The following is a 25,622-nucleotide window of genomic DNA, read 5'->3' as shown; positions in this document are numbered from 1 at the left end:
CACTGTAAACAAAATCCTGATTTAAACAGACTCTCAGATTGACCAAGCAAGACTCTTGTGTTTTTCTATTCATTGTCATAAGATGGCTCATCACATTAGCTTGATGTCAAAGCTTTCTTTATTATGGCATCCTGTCAATCAGTGCTTTTGCAAACTTCACTGAACAACCAGCCTATGCTGGGGTGGGAATCCTGAGCCACATGTTATTGGACTGCAGCTCCCAGCATTCCTCACCATACTTCTCTTAGTGTTCTTCTGCATAATACTGTATGTTCTAAAGAACAGACAGGAACTCCCTTAAAAATGTGATCGTTAAATGGTATGTCCATTCAGCAGAAGGGAAAGTATGCCTTCTTTTCCTTTGGAATGTTGTTTAATTCATTAGTATAGAATTTCTTTTATGAGGGGGAAGATGACAACGAGAAAACAAAAAACAAACAGCTTCATTTATATACTACTTCATACTGAACTAACAGTGTCTAAGCAGTTTACAACTGTAAGCTAATTGCCCCCAACAATCTGGGTACTCATTTTAGCGACCTCAGAAGGATGCAAGCCTTAGTCAAGCTTGAGCCCTTTTGCTGGTATTGAACTCGCAACCTTATGGTTTTGAGTGGATGACTGAAGTACAGGCATTTAACCATTGCGTCACAAGCTCAGATGCCATCAGTAGGAGTGGCCACAAACACTAAAGTCATCAAAATCTATGTGCTGCTGTGTGTTGATGTTCCCAGTCCCTTCTATTACAGACATCACCTATATCCTTCATGATGCATTCTGTCAAATTCCATAATCTCCATTATAGATTGAAGAAGAAATATAAAGGGAGAGAAATTCAAACTAATCAATCATCTGTTAAATTCGCTAGTAGGCTTTCTGCACCTACAGCAGCCTTGCATGCAGCCCCACAGAATACCCTTAATACCCTTAACTATCAGAATATTTAAAAAACACACTTTTGGAAGCCTCTAGGGACCACGATTCACAGGTAGATAAGAACCTCCTTTACCATGTTTTACCCCTCAAATCATTTTTCATGGTACTGAAAAAGCAGTCCATGAGGGTCTGGAGCTAATGGAAATGGATCAGGTGCAGGCCACTGAATTCCATGAACCTGTCTACCCCTAATTTTAATAGCCTAAATCAAGTGACTTTGTTGTCTAAACACATCTGGGTATGTGTTTTCCTAACCCACATTTGAAAAGGAGAAGTATGGATCTTTGAGGTATCATGGGGTAAAAGTGGAAACAAAGAAAATGCATTCTATGCAAGATATGTCAAGTGAAAAACATAAATCATGTTCTCAACAAAACTCACAGTATTTATTCAACTAAAGCAACACTTTTTAAATTTTGTGACTTTATATCTTTAAAAGTTCCTTCTGCTCCATAAGCACTTTAAAGCAGAAGGCTGAATGCTTTTACGGCAGCCCCATATGTAACACCACAGGATGGACTATGTCCAGTTTTTCACACTGCAGAAATAATCCAGTTTGAGACCTGGCTCAATGCTAAGGAATTCTGGGAACTGTAATTTTGTGAAGCATTTAGCCTTCTCTGTTAAAGACCTCATGTGCCATAATAAACTACAATTCCCAGGATTCCCTAGCACTGAGCCAGGGCAATTAAAGCAGTCTCAAAGTGGATTATTTGTGCAGTATGTTTTGGACCATGGTCCTAGTCATCTCCCAGCTGATTAAAATAAATGTCCGTTTGTATAGTCAACATATCTCAATCATTATTCAGAATGTTTTGTAAATACTGAGACTTCCCACAGATTTCACATTCATTTATTTTCTCTAATGTATATGCATTTCATGTTCTCTTACCTTTGTTATAGTAGTGGGTATGAGCTATTTCCAGAAGGCCAAAGACACTTGCCATGCCCCCAAGTCCCGCATTTGTATATGATAGTTCAAGACTTAACACAGTACACTTCAGCAAATCCAGCATCCCTTTATAAACCTTGCGGCTGATCTCCTGCCAAAATAATAATAATAAAGTAAATAAACAAATAAATAAGAATTATCATGGTTAGACTGAATAGAAAAAGTTATGGAATTAGCTTCTTTAGATAAACTGTCAGATTTGGTGAGAAATAATTCAGTGGAATTATTTAAGAAAACATGGAATCGATTTATAGAATATATTAATCAGAAAAGACGAGATATCAGTTGTATAGGATTTGAAATATAAGATATATTAGTTAACCATCTTTATTATGATTTATGATTAAGAAAGAAAAGTTAATAGTTGTTGTTATAACTGGAAGTTAAAAATAAAATTCATATGATGACTAGAGAGGATAAATTATACGTATATTAATTTAGAAAGCAGACAGGGAAGTAGGGAATCACATTTTAATTTCTGTGTATTAGTTTGTTTACTTAAGATTTTAAGGAGTGGGGGTGGAGGGGAGAGGATTAGCACAAATTAAGATGTAGATTTTGGTAGTTGTTTTGTATTTGTTTATTTGGTTGTTTTGTTATGTGGGTCTGATTTGTCTATTCATGTTTGGTTTTGTTAAGAATTTTTTTCAATTTAAATCGCTTCTCTGCCTTTTGGCTAAGATCAAGATGCTAATGTGGAGCATGGTGTTGCAACCCACTGAGGTTAATGGGGTTCTGGTATGTGCCTTCAAGTCTTTTCCAACTTATGGCGAGACCCTATCACAGAGTTTTCTTGGCAAGAGTTGTTCAGTTGTTTTTCCTTCCTCTGAAGCTGAAAGAGTGTGACTTAGCAAAGGTCACCTAGTGGACCAAGAGGGGATTCAAACCCTGGTCTTCAACTTTTAAACTTTTACATCACTCTGGCTTTCCTAATGGGGTCCTCCTCCTCCTCTTCTTCTTCTTCTTCTTCTGTGCCTTCAAGTAATTTCTGACCTATAGCAACACTAAGGTGAATCTATCACAGGGGTTTCTTGGCAAGATTTGTTCAGAAGTGGTTTTGCCAGTATCTCCCTCTGAAGCTGAGAGAATGCCACTTGCCTAAGATCACTCAGTGGGTTTCCGTGGCCAAGCAGGAATTCAAACCCTGGTCTCAAGGGTCATAGTCCAATGCTCAAACCACTACACCACACTGGCTCTTTCTTAAAGCATTCTTTTCCAGCAACCCTCAGGTTTTATCATGGGGTTTTCTTGGCAAGATTTGTTCAGAGGTTTGCCACTGCCTTCCCCTGGGGGTGAAAGCATGTGACTTGTCCAAGGTGACCCACTGGGTTTCATGGCAGAGCGGGGAATTAATGGTCTCCAGAGTCATAGTCCAATGCTCAAATCATTTTGCTACCTTCTTTTGATTGATAAACTGATAATTTCGTCTGCCATATCCACTTCTTCTCCCAAATGTGTAATCTTTGTTACCGGAATCAACTGGCTTTTTTCATAATTTATTAGAGACCCACACCTTTCCAAAATCTATATTGTTAGTCTTGTATCTTTCCGGATCTGTGACATTAAATCCACTGTTAATAAAATGTCATTCAGATATGGATAAATATGAACACCCTGTATCATTATATAAGAAATAATAGCATAATACAGATAAATAATACAAAACAATACAGGAAAGGGTTCAATAAAGTAAAGCAGGCAACAAATTAAAAACGTCAAATAACAAATAATAGTCACGCAATGCCTGGGAATTCTTCTCTGAACAGGATGGTCTTCAACTCAGTTTTGAAACAGGTTAAAGAAGTGATGAGCTATGTTCGCAGGGGAAGGGGATTCCAGGAGTGAGGGGCAGCAAGTGAAAAGGGACGAATCCAGGACGGGGCAGAGAAAATCCTAGGCTGAGACAGCAGACCTTGACTACTAGAACGGAGGGCACAGGTGGGAAGGTGAGGAGAAAGAAGGTCTGATAAAAAAGGAGGGGCCAGCTCATGGAGGACTTTAAAAGTCAACAAGAGAAGCTTATACTGAATATGGAAGGGAAGGGATAGCCAGTGAAGGGATGATAATAAAGGAGAGATATGGTCGGAGCAGTGGGTGGATGTAATAATGCATGCAGCTGAATGCTGGACAGAAATTAAAGGACGGAGGTGAGAAAGAGGAAGCCCTGCCAGAAGGATGTTACAGAAATCAAGTCGCGAGACCACTAGGGCATGGACCAGAATCTTGGCAGTAGAAACTGAGAAAAATGGTTGAATTTTGGCAATATTGTATAAAAAGAATCTACATGCCTTAGCTGTGGTCTGGATCTGGGGGATACACGACAGAGAAGATCAATACAGTACATGGAGACCAGAGTGTGGGTGTGAGTCCTAGGTTGCAGCCATTCAGCAGGTAATCAGACAATTTTCTTCCAAAAAAACCCAAAACATTATCCTAATTTGGTGTCTAATGTTCTGCTTGCTGGTTTTTACTATTTTAACGCTGGCTTGTATTTTATGGTTTCATTGTAAATATTTAATATAGAAAGGAATGATAAAAATTAAAGAAAAAAAGAATGGAAGAAAGAAAGTAACTGACCACATCATGGACCACATCCTGTCGTGCATCCTCCTCTGACTGGATAGTGCGATTAAGCTTGCTTAATACAAACACACGGAGTTGCTCACTCTCCAGGAGACGACGGACTCTCTTCATGTGAAACCAGCCAATTCCTTGTCCATCTAGGACATTGTGCACCACCTCTTTCAAGAACTGCTGGTTCTCACTATATAATGGAAGTATACAGGACAGAGAGAACATAATAATTCAGAATAGTTTCATAGGTGTATCCCAATTAATGGCCATGAGTGGAATTTTTTTTAGTTCTTTAAATTTTCTTTGTAAAATTTACCCTGATATTCTTAGGTTGAGGACATAAGAACATAAAACAAATTTCACTTTGAGCTCTACAGCCAAAACATAACTCTAGCTCCTAGAGAAGTCAAGTATAGTCAAGTCTTTTGGAAAAAAGAAATAATTTACACGTTTGTACCTGGAATTACCAGTTCGTCCCTGAGGTGAAGGAGATTCTCTTTTCACTGTTGGGCTGTGCTTTATAACAGAAGACTTCTGATCTACAAGTGCTCTCCGGTTTCCTGCATGAGGAACAAGAGAGGGAACAAGAGAATACCTACTATAAAGGACACTCAAGTACATAACCAGCACCGTGTGACACACACGAGTTAACTAACACTCTAATTAAAAGGACATACAAAGTAACTTGAAAAAGCAGCAGCATATTTGCATTACCCCATCATACATCGGCAGAAAACAGTAATGGGAATGAGACGGAGACAAAAAAGAAGATGGTAACAAGAGCAGAAGGTGAAAAGCAGGAAAAGCTTTGCTGCTCTGCATGCATTTCTGCCACAAGAACCATCTTCTGATTAGACATTGTATGGAAAAGCATAATGTGTAATGGGAGTGTGATCAGTAGAAATCACATGGTTTTGGTTACCAGTGGAAACGTTGCCCAACAGGCAGGCACAGGGATGCTTGCTAGGAGTTGGTATGTCATGCACAGCTCATGATGCAAGGAACCCACCTTCATTGCTTACTGGCCCAGCTTCAGTAATAATCTCCATTATAGTATTTAGCCCAAATACTGGGACACAAAATAAACAATTAGTAGTGTATTTCAAAATTACCACCATGTCTGTATTTAATTAAGTTACTTGATTAAAACCCTCCCAATCCAAAACAATCCTAGATTAAAGTTGCCAAATAAATATATGAAGCTATTCCCGATACCAGGTTCTCATGTGGATGATTAAGTGTGGTAAGAATAATCCAGAAGGGGGAGGAAAGAATAGCTAGATTAATGGTGGAAATCACACAGTCCCCAAAATGTTGTTGAACTGTGGTTCTCAGCGCCTCTAGCCAGCATAGCCAATGCTGAAGAATGCTGGGAGTCATAATTGGAAACATCTACAGGACAGTGCCACTCCCACCCTGCTCTAAAAGGGGGCATCAACAGGAAGAGGGGATGGAATAACCTATAGTTCCTGTTTTCCAGCAGCTCATCTATACTGATACTACTTATTCTTGAACTAGTCCTTACATCATCAGTGATTAGCACAGTAATCAATACTGCCCTGTGTGCCTAGTATGTGTTAGTTGTGCTGAATCAACATGCTAGGCATTTTCAAAAACCCTCTCTTAGAAACACACTAGGAAACAAACTGGCTGACCAACATGACTTCCATGTAACAACCCCCCTCTTACATTGTATGATTCTTTATGAAATGTATAGATTTTTCAATTCCCATCTAGAATCTAAAGATCCTTGAGGGAATGTAAGACAGTTTACATTGTGTACAAACCAGCTCCTGTCTGAAGCAGTGATGTGGTTTAAATTGTTTTAAGGTTATTTTAAGGCTCAAATACTACTCTGAACACTATTCAAATAATCTTTTTATTCATTCTAGGAATTTATTATATTATCATTGAGCAGGCACTGCAAAAGATGAGGGGGGAAGAGAAGGAAGCTTATGTCCTTTCAAAACATGAGTAAGGGAAACCAAACCTTAACAAAGACCTGGAAAAGATAATGAAGCAAAGACAAATGAAGTCAAGGAAGAAAGTATTCTCTATCCATCTTTTACCAGAAAGGATTACAATACAAAGAGTATCCATAATTAGCTAGCATACAAAAATAGCAGCATATCATCATCAACTATCACGATGTTCAAAAGAAGTACTTGTCAGTCCCTTCATAAACCTTTATTTCTATATGTAGTAAGACAGAAGTATTACAAAGTGAAATTCTATTCTAAATTTAGAAACTTGTAGAAGCACAGTGAACAAGAATTGTCAAGAAATGAGAATAAACTGTAGAAGATGAGACACAAAGCATGAGAAACAAATGGAAAAACCCATCACTGTTTTCTTCCAATGTGTGTTATCAATAATAGGTTTAGCTATCAGAAGATCTCTGCACAAATGTAGGAATATGACAATATACAGATATTCCCAAAGAGACCATGCAGAGTCTTCATTAAACTAATCACATTCCTTCTCTGTTGCTGGTCTTTACACAAACACACACACACACCCAAGAAAAAACATTATTCTACCCAAAGCAAAGTCCAAGGCAGCAACACAAAACCAACTTTTGGCCTTTTTTACTAAAGGTCAAAGGTCAGCAGGACATCATACCAACCTTCATCCACATCCCTTCCCACTTCCAGATTAAAGTAATCTTTACCGATGAAAATGGAGAGGGGGAAGAAATAAATAAAATTAACTTGTTAAAAAAAGATAGTAATTAACAAAGCACTCATCCAGCTAAGCAACTGAAAAATTCCAATGCAAAAACAAATTATATGCTTCTGTTTTCTTTCCTTCATCCACACCATTCACAAAAGCCAACTGTACTATAACTAACCCAGTGTAACAGGTTTTGGCAGGCTTTACTTCATAATCTTCAAAGTAAAAGGAAACAGTCTAGGTTACCCAACCTTCATGGCTCTCAAGTAAAAGACTATCAATATTTTTCTTCTCAAGTTATTTTCTCCATCTAGCAAATAGATTTTATACACAAATTAAATGATTATGACCCCATGGAGACTTTTGAAAAGCCTTCTCCCACAGCAATAATCTATATGACAAGGCATAAATTTGCAGAGCTACTTACCAGATAGCCTGTCCAAATGCAGACAGTGTTTATGTCAAGACAGTAATATTCAGCTGCATGCAATGGGCCAAAACACACATTAAGCAGGTTTTGATTATGGTCCTTATTATATACACCAATACCAGACTTTTCAGAAGCCTCCTTGGTCCAAGGGATTAAGAATGTATCCAATTTATACATGTAAGATCTCTTTCCACTACAATTCATTTCCTACAGTTCATGCATTATAGACAGAAAAAAATATTTTCCCTTTAGCATAAACCACCAACATTGACTTGAGAAATTCTACCAAATATCTTCAAAGCATCAGCAACATGGAGTTCACAATCCTAGTACTGTATATCCTGTTTCCCAAAATGAGGAGGTGTTTCTGTAACTGCTTGGCAATCAAAGGGATTAGGAAAAGCAGTAACAGGCAAGCAAAAAATATTACCTTTCAGACTAGGAAATGGGGTGTTTTTGTCTCTCCCAGCTTTGGTTGGAAGTGCTAAATTGGACAGACTAAAGCTTGTACTGTGGTTCTTGTATAGGCTACCTATAACAGAAAGAAAATAAATCACGTGATCTAATCATTCCCTTACTCATTCAGCAATTTATCCTGCTGCATACACCTAAATAGGGACAAATGTATAATCACTGTTAATGTGCAGATTATGAGAAACTGAAATAATTATCCACAAGGGAGAAGGTGGAAAGCACCAATAGGGAAAGTCCATACTGTATAAAGATCTGTCTAGCATGGGAGAAAGATATATCAGTCAGTCAATCATTAGAATCAGAAGAGATATTTTCTTAAGGGGTTAAACTCTCCTTCCAATCCTACTGAGAGTCCAAGAATTATCAGCATCCACACCATTAAAACTGATGTTGTTTCCATTTTTAAAATGATCTTAAAAACATATTTTGTATCAGTTGTAGTTTTGGCCTTCAACAGCATTCTTCCCTTTCTCTCTCTCTCGTTCTCTCTCCCTCTCACTCCCAGCAAAGCAAGACATCATTTCCTGATTTCTGGTGAGATTTGCAGATATTTTGGACATGATAAGGAGAAGCAGGATGACCACATACCTCATGCTGCCTATTCCTAAATTTCTCAACCTGATTTATACAGTAAACGTAAATAAATTTATTTTATTTATAATATTTATAAGCACCAGTTAGGCAAAATCAATAGCTGGTCAATTAAAATCCCACATGCTTTTGGAGAAAGTGGAATGGGTGAGTCCTGACATTTAAATGGCCATAGTGTTGGAGCCAAGTGGATCTCCCAGAGTATTACAGCCAGAGTGCAACAACAGAAAAGATCTCCCTGCATCTCTCCCCACTGCATTTTGAATGGGAACAAGATGAGAAGCAAAATCTTCACTGGTGATCTGAGTGCAGCATCAGCCAAGGGTTTTATTAGGCCCTAAAAGTAAAACAGACTTCATGCCAATGAAACTCACATCTCAGTGCTCCTAAAACTCTGGCTTCCTTCTAATTTTTGATTGCTGCGTTTGCAGTAGATAAAGACTGAGGGAAGACTCATATATCACTTATTAAAATAATGCAATCTTGATGTGACTAAAGCATATGTAATTTTGCCCAAAATTTCTTTTTTCAAGGAAAAGGAACTACTGTACTAGGTTAAGCCATACAAAAGACACACAAGTCATTGTTACCTCCTAGACAGTGAGGACCAATATGCACAGGCGTACTCCCACTACAGCCCTAATTTTTCAAATGACGTGGAAACCCCACACAAAACAGGTCAAATCCCAACCCCTGAAAAGACAGTTCTATATGAGCTTCACTTACTTTTGCATTTATCCTGATTCTCTTTCATTAACTGTTTGGCTAATTTCTGGATTTTGTTCTTTCACAAAACACAGAACTAGTTAATATAAGCCTTACTGGGCTTATATTATTAGGTATTACTAGATGTTGAAGAAATGGTTGATATTAACTAATTCTGTGTTTTGTGAAAGAACAAAATGTAGCAATTAGTCAAAATTTAATACACAAGAGTCAGTGTAAATGCAAAAGTAAGTGAACTCCTGGCTGAATCAGTTAAATTAAGGAGAAGAATTTAAATAATTAAGTTGGTATTTGGAGGTGCATATGGTAGACCCCACTCTAGAATTAAAACTTAGTCTTTACCATATGATCATATGGAAATAAGTTATGTCATGATCAAGACTTTTCTGATGATCTCACAAAAGCAGCTACTGTTGTTCAGCAATCTAGAAAGGGTTACAAAGCCATTTCTAAGGATCTGGGGCTCCACCAATCCAGTCGGACAGAAAAGCTACTAATTGAGAAGGCTGAAGACCACAGTCACTCTACCTAGGAACAGTCATTCTACAAAAATATCTCCAAAAATAAAATGCTACATCATCCAGAAAGTTATAAAGAATGACAGAGTAATATCCAAGGATCTGTAGGACACTCTCACTTTGGCTCATGTAAGCATTAATAACTGAACAAGCAGGAAAAGACTGAAAAAGAATGGTATTCAAGGAAGAAACTAGTCTATTTTAAAAACAATACTGCTGCCCATCTGAAGGTCACTAAAGATCACATAGATGATCCTCAAGGCTTCTGGGAAACTATTCTCTGGACAGACAAGTCAAATGGAGGACTTTTCAGCCTCATTGTGAACTGTTATGTGCAGCAAATGATAAGAACTGGATTTGAACAGGGGAAAAATGTCCACAACCCAACTATCAAAAATAGTGGTGGGAATGTGATAGTTTCCACCTGCTTTTCTGCCTCAGGACCTTGACAGCTTGCTGTCATTGACCCAAACTTGAATCTTCCAGTGTATCAGAAAATTATACAACAGTCACCTGTCCAAGTGCTGAAGATAAACCTAAGGTGGATGAAAGATGAAAACAATCCTTAGAATATAAGCAGATCTACCAGAGAGTGGCTCTGGAAAAGGAAATTCTGCGTTTTAAAATGTCCTAGTCAAAGTTTGGACCTAAACCCCATTGAAATGTTGCAAAACCTGATGTGAGTAAATGTTACTGAGCTGAAGCAGTCCTGTAAGGAGAAATGGGCTAGAAAATTATTTAATGCCAACAAAAAAGCCTGGTCAACAGTCAAGTCATCACTGTTCATGGGGTTTGCATACTTTTTCACACATGGAAACTGACTGTTAAATCATTTATGTTTAAATATATGTTGAAAATGAATCATGTTTGTGGGACATTTGCTTAATTCCATTAGCTGCAGTTCTTTATATAGGAATATAGGGTCAGATCAGTGATTCCCAAAGTGGATGCTACTCCCACCTGACAGCAATGGAAAGATCCAGGATTGTAATGAGGGGGAAAGGGGGCAGCAGAGGGGCCTACAGTCAAATGTACTGGAGTGAAAAAAAGAGAATCAGCAGTTTTTTAGGATTGTGGTGGGGAATGAAAGTTGCATGAAACTTCTTTTCAGGGTCCCTTAAAGCCACCACGAAGCCTTGCTGATTGCTTCATGTGGTGGTGTCTCCCATTCTTCACCTGCATGACAACTTACTCCCTTAGCCATGCCTTTTACTAGTAGTGGCCGGAAACTCTTATAACGCTTGGGTGCAGGGCATCATTTCTGTGGCTTGGAGTAGTGCCATTTTAGGACAGACTGATTGACTGGAGTAGAATATGTAGTGGTGGGGGAGAAGTGGCAGCCAAAGGAGCTTTCAAATTTGGGACGCTGCTTAAAGTTTGTGAGCTTTGCTGGGACCTGGCTGACAGAATGGAGCTGTGCTGCTCCTCCTGCTTCCTTTCACTGGACAGGCTGAGTGAAGAGTTTAACAGAAGAAACAATGTTTGTGGGGAAGGGACACTGAATGCTGTATGGGAAAGATGTGTCTCTACAGAAGGAGGGGGATAAATATCCAGGGTCGATTCTTGGAAACAGTCCTTCCCCTTGGAGTGTCTCCTGTAGCTAAAATATCTCCCTTTCCCTGTCTATGCCAGTCTCCAGTCTAGGGCATGTGGTATCTGTAAACCACCTATACACATATCAGCAGCACCTCTCCCTGACCCAGCAAAGAAGGACTGAAAGTCCTTCCTTGCCAGAGAGAAGCTTCTCCCTTTGTACTTGGTCCTCTTGGGAGCAAAAAACCAAGCAGCTGGCTGAGCACTGGCTGAGAAGCTTCTTGTCTGCACTGGCCTTTGTCACAAGGCCAGTGCAGCCACTGCTCAGCCGGCTCATCAGTTGATGCTCCCAGAGTGACTAGGTGCAAAGAGACCAGCAACTATGCAGCCAGTCAAGCAGCAACTGAGAAGCCTCTTGCCTGCACCAGCCTTTTCCACAGGGCTGGCACTGGCAAGTGGCTTCTCAATCACTGCTCAGCCAGTTGCTTGGTTGCTGCTTCAAAGATGACTGGAAGGAAAGTGAGCAGTGACCAATACTGGTTGTTTAAAATTATAGTAGACCTGATATCAAGAAATAGGTATTAGGGAGCACAGGGCTGTTGCCCAAAAGGAAATGGGGTGGTAGCCCAAAAAAAGTGTGAGGATCATTGTGTTAAATTAAGATCTAGTAACATTTCAGATTGGAAATATGTAACAATTTTCAGGTAGTCACAAACTTTCCTCACCTCTGTAAGGAACACACAGGGCAGGAAGAGCAAATCGGAAGTACAGTCAGACCTCCATTTTTTGCAGGGGATCCGTTCCGGCCCACCCACCCCTGCGAAAATGGAGACTCGTGTGTATTCAAGCCCCATAGGCTTTAATGGGGTGGTAGCCCAAAAAAATGTGGGGACGCAGTCCCAGGAGTGTGTGCGCCTTGGGGCATGCCCCACTGAGGATAACAAAGGTCGCCCCTCCGTGAATAATCAAGAACGCGGATCCTGAGTATGCGAAAAAGGAGGGGCGACTGTACTTCCTGTTTCCCAACATAATGTCACAGCCAAAATGACTCTCAGCAGGGGGGGAGTTGCTTAAAGGCAACATTAGTTACAAAAAATAGATGCCAATGCTGTAGTTTACATAGACATTCACAGTCATATATTAATACTGCCTTGGTGCCTCCTTAATTTTTTTCATTATTAGATTACTGGCTTTATTTACAATTAAATAGAGAATAAAGATTAGTGGCAGTACAGGTTGAGTATCCCTTTTCTGGAATTCTGAAATCCAAAATACTCTAAAATCCAAAAACTTTTGAGCTACAACACAAATAGCATAGTGTGTACCTGTGCCATATTTGCAAGGCTGGAGAGAGATGTGAGGATAAGTAAAATGGCAGGAATCCATGCTTCCTGCCATTTCACAGATCCTCAGTCTCTCTCCAGCCTCATTACGTCTCATTATGTATATCGAAGCATGTCCAAGGAGACTCATGTGGAAATTCTCTATGACATCTTCATCCTAACTGATGTTAAGACCTAAAACTCAGTTATAACAGAAATGGGAAAAGTTTTAAATTGACATTAAAAAAAAACCTTAAGTCCACCGACATCATCTGCATAAGACACATTACGCTAGTAAACTACAAAGATAGTCAACCAATGCTGATTATTAACCACTCTTGTCTATTAAGTGAAGGCACCACTTTTGTTCTTCTTTGTTGCAAAAATTACAACTGGAGGTAGCAGTGGTGAATGAATGACACAGTTTATACAGTTATTTGATCAGTTCATTTGCTTTAGTAATCTTTCGCCTGTAAACTTCTCCACCTTCACTTTAAATCAGGGTATAATGAACAATTATACATACTTGCAAAAGACATAATTCCCCCAAAACCTTCAGTGCTGTTGTTAGAGATCGTAGAATTTGGGGAACTAGCATGAGAATCCGATTCCGCATCAGAGTCATTGCCCAGCTTTAAACTGTTAGGACGCAGAGGCTTCGGGGGTCTTTAAAAGGAAAGAAAGATATTATAGAATTGGACTCATTCTACATCATGCATCATTAAGATAACTTGGACTTATCTCAGATCAATTAGACAAGCATCTCACTGTTTAGCTATGCTACAGATCTGAAAGGTGGCATGCCGGCTAAAAATTATTCTATATTAAAGCTGTTATGAAAACAAACACACAAAGTCATCATTGTCTAAGTATCAGCAGTAATCGAGAAGAGAGCATTTTCAAGATAACCACCCTGGCACTCCTCCCCAGTAATTTAAGTAGACGTCCCTTTCACATAAACATGGAGCAGCGGGGGGGGGGGGGATGTCAAAGTATCATCTTTCCATTGCTCATTTATTGTGGCCTCTGCAAGTTGTTACATGAATTCTTTTTAAAGTAAATTTCCAGGCTCTCGTCTGTGAATACCAGAGCTGTACATGTATGTCTCTCGCAACTGACTGTCACATAGGAAAGTCCCACATAGTTGGTTATTTCATGTGTACTTCTAAGTGGCAGAAGATTAAGAAATAAACATCCCTCCCACTCTGAATATGCACAAATGGGAGCTACGGTATTTGAACTGCAAATGGATAATGCTAAGTAAAAAAATCACCAAGACTAATAAAACTCCAGCATGGACTTTCTACATTCTGGCTATAGCAATATCTCACCGACTGCCATTGAGGTTCTGATTAAACTTTGGTGTATAGCTTTCCTCTTGTTCATCTTCCTCCTCCTCTGTTGGGAACCCATACTGAGGTTCAAAATATGGATTATCATACTCTCGTTTCTTCACTATTCCTTCTGTGGAACTCAAACTGTTTGAAGTACTCTCACTGTCACGACGATCCAAGGCCATCCTGGGAAAGTTTGGTTGCAAAGGCAAACTGGGAAGGTGATTTGAAAAACCAGCTACCATCTTCTCTTCCATCTCTGCTGAATCAGCAGACTCCTGTAAAAGAAATTAAGAAATCAAGTTTGTTTGGGGATACATATTAGTGTAACATTTGTTAACTGATGAGTTCAAAGGAGCCCTAACTATTAGTACATAAACTGCTCTCATTATGACCAGAACTGTTTTTGCTACATTAAATTCACTGGAAGAATTGTTCTGCTGCTGAAGTTCAGATCTCTGCAAATTCTTCAAATCTAATGTTTTACTGATACATTTATTTGCATCAAAACAACAGTTCTTGTCTATACAACTTAGTTAATATTAATATCAAATTTTGTTAATATTACCTATTTATTTATTTTCAAACATTTATAATGCTGTCCCAAATATCTATACTCATGAATCCACTACTGTGCTGGCTTATGACTACCCTGTGAGCTTTACTGAGACAGGCACTCATTTGGGGGAAAATCCTTCCTATCTATGACTTTGTTCGTTAGGGACCAAATCTAATGTAATGCTGGTACATGTCACAGAACTTCCTTACCTTCTTCTCTAAGAGTGCACTGTTTATAGGCCTCTGGAGTAGATTTTTTATTTTATTTTATTTTATTTTTATTTTTTTGAGTGCTCAGGGGGCACAGTGGGAAGATGAAAACCATTTCCCCCTACCTTGATTTGTACTGTTAACATATCAAGACATTCAGCACTGGCTACACACTAGGATCTCCACATCTCTCTTATAATAGTTAAATAATTATATCTACCCTATCTCAAATGATTATAAATAAAAATCAATCTATGTAGTTGTACTTTCTTGCTCTGTTTTGTTTTGTTTTGTCTTTTAGAATTCCTAATGGCTTCACGAATGCTGACTATGAGTAAATCCAGTCACTCTTATTAGAAAGGAATGATCTGTTTACTCTAGTTTTATAACAAATATGTAACTGCAAAAGAAATACATATTTACTATCATCTACATTTTATCTATTAACACTAATGTGAAAAACATATGCCAGTCCTTATTTTTCATCTTTATTGTATTTTCTAATTTTATATACATGCTGCTTTTTCTTCAAAAAGAAATCACAAAGCAGTTGTTGTTGTTGTGTGCCTTCAAGTCATTTCTGACTTATGGCAACCCTAATGAGAACCTATCATGGGGGTTTCTTGGAAACATTTGTTCAGAGGAGGTTTGCCATTGCCTCTGCTTGAGGCTGAGAGCACGTGACTTGCCCAAAGTCACCCAGTGGGTTTCATGGCCGAGTTGGGAATTGAACTTTGGTCTCCAGTTATAGTCAAACCACTACAGCACACTAGCTCCCAAGCCATTTCTACCCAAAAACTCCAAGGAGAAAATGTCTGTAGTTTTATAACTCAATCTAATCACAGACTGATGAGAGGTAGTAAGCTTTTCATGGATGGACAAACAATGCTCCAGACAAATCTAGCCTATAATGTATACCAAATTAACACCAATCCCATTATCCTGAACTCAAAATCTGTTTTCCCCACTCTTAAAGCCCTTTGCTCCTCTAAAATCCCTGTGTCTGAACTTCTTTGTACAACAGCCTCACTACACACATGATTCACCCCGTGGATGACAGTGCTGGGGCTACTACTGGCTGTAGTGCTTGAACTTGATCGTGGTTGGTTATTGTCTTGAGAGTTCTCACTGTCTGGGGCCTGTTCATCCATATCACCCGAGTATTCCTGGAAATCATCGAATTCCACTTCACTTGCATCACCCAGAGCTGCATGAGTTAATGGATCCACACCTGCAAATGGATATTAGAAGATAAACACTGCTTCAATTAACAGGGCCTTCTCTGAAGAGGGTGTCCAAGTCAACTCATTTGATCACAAAGCATTACCATTATAAAGTTTATATACCCAGTAAAACTAAAGATAAAGAGCTAGATTTTCCCTGCCAGCAGAGAATGCAATCTCTGCAAATTACATATTCACTACTGAAGGTCCATGTCTGGACAAGTCTACATTCCACTGAACAAAAGCTTTACCTATAGCACACTAAAATTCAAAGCCTTTTTCTTCAGCAACTTTCAAGAGCAGTATAAATTCAGATATGATTATTTCAATCTGTTTTCATGCATGGTTGGGGGACAGAAATGGTGTGAATGGCATGCTGTAAAGTTCAAAAGGGAAGGGAAGGGAATAATCTCATTACTCGTCTTTGGTATCTCAGGGGCTTTTAATATCACTGGCCACAATGTTCTTTTAGATTGACTAACTGGGTTATGTTCAGAGGGCACAGTGTTATGATAACTTTGAACCTACTTGGCAAGTCATTCTCAAAGGTGATGCTTGGAAACTTCTATTCTTTTTCTGTCTCTAGTTCTATTTAACATGAAACTTTTGAGGGATGTCATCTGGGAGCCCAGTCTAAAGTTTGGATGCCACATAGCTCTACCTCCATTTTCCATCTACTGATCCAGGAGAAACTACAGAATCCCAGAACTGCTTGATGGCAGTACTGGGATATAGTTGGTAAGCAAGCTGAAGGTTTTTGGGCTATGTGGCTGTGTTCTGGAAGAGTTTGTTCCTGACGTTTTGCCAGCACCTGTGACTGGCAGCTTCAAAGAATGCTGGCATGGAAGTGAGTGAGGTCTATATACTGTGTGACCCTTGGTTGGGAGGAAGTAATTTACATGTTAATATCTGTGTTGTTCTGTTGTTGAATGCCCAGGCCTCAGGGTGGGAGGATAAGCTGCAAGGAGGATTTGTATCTATTTAATTAGTGATCCACTGTCAGGAAACCCTCTGACCCTGGGTGGTTTTCTTTTACATTTGCTGGGCCTTTATTTTGGGAAGCCTTTGAAATCTACAAACACCTAAACAACTTCAACAAGAAAGAAGAAGCCCGTAAACAAAGTTTGGCTGACAGTCCTGAAAAACACCAAAATCAAGACCAGCAAATGCAAATGAAAACCACCTAGGGTGAGGGGGTTTCCAGGCAGACAATGGATCACTATTTAAATAGATACTTTTAAAGCCCTACATGGCTCGGGCCCGAGTTACTTGCAGGAACACCTTTCCCTACATAATCTGCCTGCACACTTAGAACAACTGGGAAGAATTTGTTGGAATATCATAACATTTGATTAACCACAATTTCCCATAGAGCATTTACTTCCACAGCCCCTAAATTGTGGAATAGTCTACCGGAAGAGATCCATCTTATTACCACCTTAGATGCCTTTAAGAAGGCACTTAAAACGGATCTCTTCCGGCGGGCTTATTCACCCGATTTAGTATAAGAGACTATGGTTAAGGCTCCACCCTGGTTATGATTGCATAACTATTTGATGATTGGATATTTTAAGGAACTAATAGGAATGTGTAATTGAGTATTAGTATTTTATAGATTGTTTTCTGGATTGTTTTGTATTATTTTAATGATGTAATCCCACTTCGATTCTTGGGAGAGGTGGGAAATATAAATAAAAATTATTATTATTAATTATTATTCTGCTGGCATGCTGTTAGCCATATTCTCTTCCTTTAAATGAAGCCATAGTGAAAGATGATGTCAAAAAATAGGAATGAGAAATGACCGTAGCTTGTTGATATTCTCCAGTTCTTCCCATCCATCCCAGTTTCAAGCAGAATAAAAGAAGATGCACCTGGGACATTCTGGCACAAATGGTCAGTGGAGAGTAAGTCTGGCCACTTGTTCTCTGTTTTGAATGGTCTGTTATAGTTGTCAGAATGTGTGTTATGGAGGGTTTTTTTGTCATCTGGTAACATGAAGCGGATACTTTAAAAAATTCTCTCAATATTTCAATTTGCTTTTGATTATCATCTTATTGCTGTTTTATTGCTAAATTTGTATTTTAATTGCTTGATTTTACTTATTGCCTTCCAACTCCAGGCTGTCTTGGACAAAGCTGATTACCGGCTTCAGGGTGGGATATGGAGTTGAGACTGCCACGGTCACCTTGGTCGATGATCTCCATCTGGGCATCGACAGGGGAAGTGTGATCCTGCTGGTGCTCTTGGAAATCTCAGCAACATTCGATACCATCGACCATGGTATCCTCCTGGAACGCCTGAGGGAATTAGGCATTGCGGGCACTGCGCTCCAGTGGTTCTGGTCCTACCTCTCGTGCAGATTCCAGATGGTGATGCTGGGAGACAGCTGCTCTCGTAAAAGAGAGCTGATATCTGGTGTCCCTCAAGGCGCCATTCTGTCTCCCATGCTGTTTAATATTTACACAAAGCCACTGGGAGAGATCATCAGTATGCTGATGACACCCAAATTCTTTTCTCTATGTCTCCCACTGTTGCAGTGACCAAGGATGGCGTCTCTCCTCTAAATGCCTGTCTTGAGTCAGTAATGGGCTGGATGATGGAAAACAAGCTCAAGCTGAATCCAGAGAAATCGGGGGTGCTCACAATAGGTACTCCTGGTCCAGGGATGGAGATTTACCAACCAGGAGATTTACCAACCCTGGACGGGGTCACACTTTCCCTAAAGGATGAAGTTCGCAGTTTGGGAGTACTCCTGGACTTGTCTCTACTCCTGGACTCGTCTCTACAGCTGTCATCTCAGGTGGAGGAGATGGACAAGAGTGCTTGGTACCAACTTCAGTTGATACGCCAACTGCGTCCCTGGCCCAGAGGGACCTTGAAGCAGTAGTACACACACTGGTAATCTCTCGTCTTGATTTCTGTAACGCACTCTACATGGGGCTACCTTTGTACAAAGTTTGGAAGCTTCAATTGATCCAAAACGCTGCAGCCAGATTGGTCACAGGAACATCAAGATTTGACCATATTACTCCAATATTAAGATCTCTTCATTGGCTGCTGATCAGCTTCTGGGCGCAATACAGTGTTGGTTATTACCTTTAAAGCCCTACATGGCTTGTGCCCAAGTTATTTAAGGGAACGCCTCTCCCTACACAATCTGCCCCGCACTCTTAGAACATCAGGGAAGAAACTATTGGAACATATGAAAACTAGACTAACTACAAATTCCCATAAAGCCTTTAGAGCCGCAGCCACTAAATTATGGAACAACTTACCAGAAGAGATCCGTCTCATTACCACCTTAGAAGCCTTTAAAAAGGCACTTAAGATGGATCTCTTCCAGTGGGCCTATCCACCTGACCTTTTATAGCTGCTTTTATGGAACATTCCCACTCTGATGTGATAGAACGGAAAATTGACAACGATTTGGCCTTTTTAGTGATTGGTAGTACTCAGGTGGGCTTAAAGAGAGCCCTGAATAGATTTAGTGAATATTGTGTAAGGTTCCACCTACAGATAAATGTTAACAAATCAAAGGTCTTGGTATTTTCAAAAGGTTTTACTCCAAGGAAATGGAAAGTGAATAATCAATCTATAGAACAGGTAAAAATGTATACATATTTGGGTGTTCTATTCCATTACAATGGTCTTTGGGTAAAGCAGAGAGAAATGGCTGTTCATTCTGGGAAAAGAGCATTGGCAACGCTACAATCCTTTTACTATAAGAAGGGAAACCAAGATGTCCTTGCAGCCCTGAAAATTTATAAAGCTAAAATTAGACCTCTAATATTATATAGTATATCTGTATGGGCAACAGCTTTTAACAAGGAGGTTGAAAATCTACAAACTTGGTTCTGCAGGAAATTGTTATCTATTCCGACATGTGTTCATTATTTAACGTTATATGACGAACTTGGCTTGGACTCACTGGAGTCCACAGCCTGGTTGATGGCGTATAAATATTGGCTTAAAATTCATTATAGACCAAATAGATCTAGTTTAATCTGGTTTCTTCTATCTGATAACTATTATACTAAGTGGTCAAAAACCTTTGAAGATAATCTAAAACTAAAGGGTTTAAATTTGGACTCTCTACTCCTATTGACGGAGCAGGAGTGCTTCAAGACAATTAAGGATTGTTTTTTGAGTTGGGAACATAAGAAAATTTATTCTACCTCTCCCAGAGTATGCTCCCCTTTTGTATTTGGCATTCCCCCCTGTTGTGGTGAGATACCAAAGTATTTCCAATCATTGTCCCTTCAGGCTGCGAGGAAAGCCTTCCTCTTTGCAAGACTGAACATCCATCCGTCTTGTGTTACTAAGGGGAGATATATGAAAATTCCATTTGCTAACCGTTTATGTTTTTGTGAAGCATCCCCAGATACCCTACAACATATTGTCTTTCTTTGCCCATTGTATCAAAAACCAAGAAAGAAATTGATAATGAAACTGATGGAAATGAATTACTGTGTAATGGATATAACTCTAGTGCATTTATTGGAGGATTGTAATGAGCAGATTACACGATGTCAAATTTTCTAATGGAGGCAACAAAAATTTGGTACAATTTGAACAGCTGTAGTGCATAGAATAACTTGTATAAGGAAGGAATTTTAAAGTATCTATGTAAATAATTTTAGTTATAATTTTAATTGTGTATTATGTTTTTGAGATGCCTAATAAAGGTTATGATGATGATGATGAAATAGACACAAATCCTCCTTGCATATCCTCCCACCCTGAGACCTTGCCATTCAACAACAGAAGAACACACAGATTAGCATATGAATCACTTCCTCTAACCATGGGTCACACAGTATATATACCCTACTTGCTTCCATGCCTTCATTCTCTGAAGATACCAGCCACAGATGCTTGAGAAACATCAGGAATAAACTCTTCCAGAACACAGCCACATAGCCCGAAAAACTCACAAAAAACTATGGATGCTGGCTGTGAAAGCATTCAACTTCATGTCTGTTGTGTTGTTTATGTGTGTATATATTATTATTTTTTAAATGTATGTCTTTCCCATAGCTTTTAACTGAAAGGTTTTGCTGAACATGCTGCTCTTTCCATCAGTCAGTTCCATTTTTTTAAAAACAAAAAAACAGATTTACGGTTTCAGTTCACTCTTATTTCATTGCAAATGGCTTATTTTAAATTTGATGTTTAATTTTTAAAAGTCAATGAGTTCTGCTAATATGGAAGTGTATTCACCCAGTTTCAGGGCATAACATTTGCACTATAGCTCATACCATTCAGCAGTGTGTCTCCTAACCTTCTGTATAACATTTTCAGGGGACTCAAGTCTACTTTTGGGGAGGAAAGGGATTCTCCTTTGGCCGTCCTGTTTCAAGAGCATAAATCAATATTCAGTCAGTTACACTGAAACCAAAAGTGGAAGGTTATACTGCAGTCTTGAAAGGTGGCCAGAAAATATGGTAAATTAATGCATAAAATAAATAGAATGCTATAACTGCTTTTGCTACATGGTGCAACTATTAAATTAGACTGATATCCATAGCTATATGAAGGTAATATACACTCTACTGTATAACCATAAATTCAGGCAATCTCTTTCTTTCAATCCAGTCTTCCATTCTTAAGCAAAGTGATTGAGAGGGCTGTTGCCTTCAGTTCCAAGTGGTCTTGGATGAAACCAATTATCCAGATCCATTTCAAACTGGCTTTAGGACAGGATATAGAATTCAGACTACCATGGTTGTCTTAGCTGATGATCTTCATCTAGGCATCAACAGGGGAAGTGTGACCCTGTTGGTGCTTTTAGACCTCTCAGCAGCCTTTGACATAATGGATCATAACATCCCTCTGGAACACCTGAGAGAGTTGGGAATTGGGGGCATAGCATTGCAATGGCTCTTTCCTCTCAGGCAGATTCCAAAGGGTGATGCTCAGGGACAGATGCTGCTCAAAAAAGGAGCTTAAATTTGGCATCCCTCAAGGCATTATCCTGTCCCCGATGCTATTCACTATACAGTGCGCCCGCTCCATACACGGATGCACCATACGCAGCTTCCACTTTACGCGGACTGTAATTAAATGAATGGGGCACGTGCCACCACGAGCACAAGCCCCATTCAATAGGATGTATTTGCCTTATGCGGGGGGTCCGGAATGGATCCGCCGCGTAAGGAGAGGCTTCATTGTATATATGAAGACACTGGGAGAGATCATTCAGAGACATGGGGCGGGGTGTTATCAGTACGCCCAGATATATTTCTCTCTTTTTTAAATTTTATTTTTTATTATTATAATAACAAATCCTAAAATCGTGATGGTGAACCTATGGCACGCATGTCACGGGTGGTACGCGACGCCATTTTGCCAGGCATGGGCAGCGAGGGAGAAAGCGGAAGAGGCACGCACATGCCCGATCCGCCTCCTTCCTGCCATTTTTGGGCCTACCGCTGTCTTAGAGAGACAACAAGAAGCCAGAAAATGGCGCTCAGAAGGAGCCAGAGGTGCGCGCGTCTAGCTCCTCGTCCCAGCCCTCTTCCCTCCCGGCTTCCCTTTCCTCGGTGCGAATGGGCCCCTTGCCTTCGGCTGCACTTTCCTCTGCGGAAGAAAGGACCGAGGGGAATGGGCCTAAGATGCGTGCCCAGGCCCCTTCCCTTTGGCTGCCCTTTCCTTCACTCGAACGGGCCCCTTGGAGCCCGTTCGCACAGAGGAAGGGGTCTGGGACGCGTACCCAGTCCCCTTGCCTTCGGCTGCGCTTTCCTCCGTGGAGGAAAGGATCGAAGAGAAGGGGCCTGGGATGCATGCCCAGGCCCCTTCCCTTCGGCTGCCCTTTCCTTCGCTCAAACGGGCCCCTTGCAGCCTGTTCGCGTGGAGGAAAGGGCCGAGGGGAAGGAGCCTGGGATGTGTGCCCGGGCCCCTTGCCTTCGGCTGCCCTTTCCTTCACTCGAACGGGCCCCTTGCAGCCCGTTTGCGCGGAGGAAAGGACCGAGGAGAGGGTGGGCAGACACCTCCTCCTCCCCGCAGGGCTTCCCCAGACCTGGGGTGTCCTTCAGAAGACAGCTGGAGGCCAAGGAAAGGGCAAGAGGAGCAGGCACGCACCTGTCACCCCTCTCCTAATTTCTAATTTATTTTAAAATCACTCCACTGGCTGCCTATTAGTTTCCTGGCGCAGTACAAGGTGTTGGTAATGATCTTTAAAGCCCTACATGGATTGGGTCCAACCTATCTACGGAATCGCCTCCTTCCATATAATCCACCCCGCAGACTCAGGTCCTCTGGGAAGAATTTACTACAACCTATAAAGATCAAGTTGGCTGCGGTTACCCAGAGGACTTTTTCTTCCCAGATTATGGAATGGTCTGCAAGAGGAGGTCTGCCATATTACCAGCTTGGACAGGTTTAAAATGGCTGTCAATATGGATCTCTTCCAGCAGGCCACCAATTGGATTGACCATCTCATTGAGTACTGTTTAGTCCCGTTTGCCCATCTCCAATTATTTTAATGAGATATTTTAACAGTTAAATGTGTTTAATTGATGTTTTAGGGGGGAGGGAGTAATTGGGATATTGTTGTTGTGTTGTATGGACTTTTTATTGTAAGCTGCCTTGATTATCTTCTGACAGAGAGGCGGGATAAAAATAAAGTATTATTATTATTATTATTATTATTATTATTATTATTATTATTATTTCATGGCAATTAAATCTGACTGGATCAAATAGGCCCAAGACCTAGGAAAGTCCATCAGCCTAGAGTCTTGGGGGAAAACCTGGAAAAGCACAAACAAATTTATCCTCTGTCAAACTTATAAAGAGAACTTCAAAAAAAAATGATTTATCAATAGTATCTGTCCCCTTCCAAACTGAATGCAATTTACAAAACGGGCAACACCAACTGTTGGGAATGTGACAAACCAGGTGCCTCCTTCTTCCACATTTGATAGAAATGTCAGGAAGCACAGAAGTAATTGGGAAAATATCCATAATCTGATGATGGAAATCCTACAAATAAAACTTCCCAAGAGTGCATTATTATTCCTACTTAACATGACATGCACTGTAGAAGCCAAAATCAACAATGAACATTCACAGATCCTACTATATAGGATATCTACGGCACTGATTCTGTATGTTAAGTACTAGAAACAAAAACAGATTCCACCAACAGAAGAATGGATTATAAAATTAATAGAAACTATGAATATGGATGTCTTAACTGCAGCGATGAGACAGCAATCAACTACAAATGTGGAAGAAGAATGGAACTGCCTCTGATCATTTGAAGGAAAAATAGGAACAAGACAGTTACATTGAAAGTTTTATAGTTTTGATATTGACTCTTTTCCCCAATTATTGACCTCTTTTACCCCTTTCATTTATAAGCACAATCAAGATGAGATAAAAAGAGAAAGGTACAATACCATATTTTAAATTAAAGGTAAATTTAAGGTAAAAATAACTTCGCTATAAAGCTCTATAAGGCATTAGAGTAAGATGGAAAGATAGAAACTATTGGCATTCTTAAATAAGAAATGGGCAAACTTCAGTTCTGTGAACCAAATTATCTAGGATGTTAATTTATAATAGATTAATAAGATCACCAAGCTAAGCCTCTAGAAATTAAATCATTCTGTCAAAATCCACAGGAAAATAGATGCTAGAGCATGGATGTAGGGATTTGAAAGAATGACTGATACTTGATTTGAATTTTACTTGATTTTTTGAATTTTAATGTTTGTTTTATGTTTTATGTTTCTTTTTGTATGTCAAGAGAGTGTAATGTCTTCTTGTATAATAAAATAATTATTAAAATAAAAATTTAAAAATCAGACTGGAAAACAGATCTGTAGAGCTAACAAAATAATTATCTCAAAGTTACTCACTTGGAGTGCCACCATTGATGTCACATTTCATCATTTCACTAACAAAGTCACCAAGGGATGAATATGATGAGCTGGAGTCATCGTAATCCACACTGTCACTGCCACTATTGCAAGAAAGGGAGAGGAGAGAGTTGGAAGTGTTTAAAAAAATTCAGTGTGTGTCTGTGAGAATATATATATTTATGTATGTATATACACACACACACACTTGCACACATACATATATTAGAAGAGAGAGAATAAAGGTAACAGACCAGTAATCAACAGAGAAGGAGCCAAGATGAATAATCCATATAATAAGACTATGGACTAAATCCAGTTTCTAGTCCCAACTGGAGATTAGTCAGGGTCTGAGGAGTTGAACTGGTTTCCCAGGAGGCTTTGGAGCATTGTATCCACTCAGTGCGCCCCTGATTTTTAAAACCTTTTTCTGAAATGTTTGGATGCAGTAAAAATAGCATTCTACCCCCCCCCCCCTTCAGCATCACTATGTTCCTACCCCTGACCATTTTAGGCCAAGGAGAAGTCTTTTTTTTTTAAATTAGGAAGTCAACTGGAAGTTGTAGCATGTTTATTACAAAATTATTTTAAGGAAAACGTGGGGGGGGCAACAATTAGGGAGTGCTGTGAACCCTGAGGTCCTCAAAAACAGCCTTGGGGAATCACATCCAGCCCCCAGGCTTGCCCTACTCCCCTAGCAG

At 39.7% G+C, this 25,622-nt stretch overlaps 1 protein-coding gene across 1 annotated transcript in view; it reads right to left on the bottom strand.

The window, feature by feature from the left end:
* The window catches only part of MADD (MAP kinase activating death domain), a 143,460-nt gene that overhangs the window by 76,566 nt on the left and 41,272 nt on the right, over positions 1 to 25,622 (bottom strand). Inside the window, exons 11-19 of the mRNA XM_042459775.1 lie at positions 24,922 to 25,025; positions 15,869 to 16,062; positions 14,061 to 14,341; positions 13,256 to 13,395; positions 7,996 to 8,097; positions 5,472 to 5,531; positions 4,920 to 5,022; positions 4,466 to 4,652; positions 1,829 to 1,979 (exon numbers count right to left, since the gene is read on the bottom strand). Of these exons, the coding sequence (XP_042315709.1) occupies positions 1,829 to 1,979; positions 4,466 to 4,652; positions 4,920 to 5,022; positions 5,472 to 5,531; positions 7,996 to 8,097; positions 13,256 to 13,395; positions 14,061 to 14,341; positions 15,869 to 16,062; positions 24,922 to 25,025 (1,322 nt within the window). The remainder of the gene's footprint in view (positions 1 to 1,828; positions 1,980 to 4,465; positions 4,653 to 4,919; positions 5,023 to 5,471; positions 5,532 to 7,995; positions 8,098 to 13,255; positions 13,396 to 14,060; positions 14,342 to 15,868; positions 16,063 to 24,921; positions 25,026 to 25,622) is intronic.

Source organism: Sceloporus undulatus, chromosome 1, assembly GCF_019175285.1.
Source record: "Sceloporus undulatus isolate JIND9_A2432 ecotype Alabama chromosome 1, SceUnd_v1.1, whole genome shotgun sequence".
NCBI classification, from domain to species: Eukaryota; Metazoa; Chordata; class Lepidosauria; order Squamata; family Phrynosomatidae; genus Sceloporus; species Sceloporus undulatus.
This window is presented reverse-complemented; position numbering and strand designations above follow the sequence as displayed.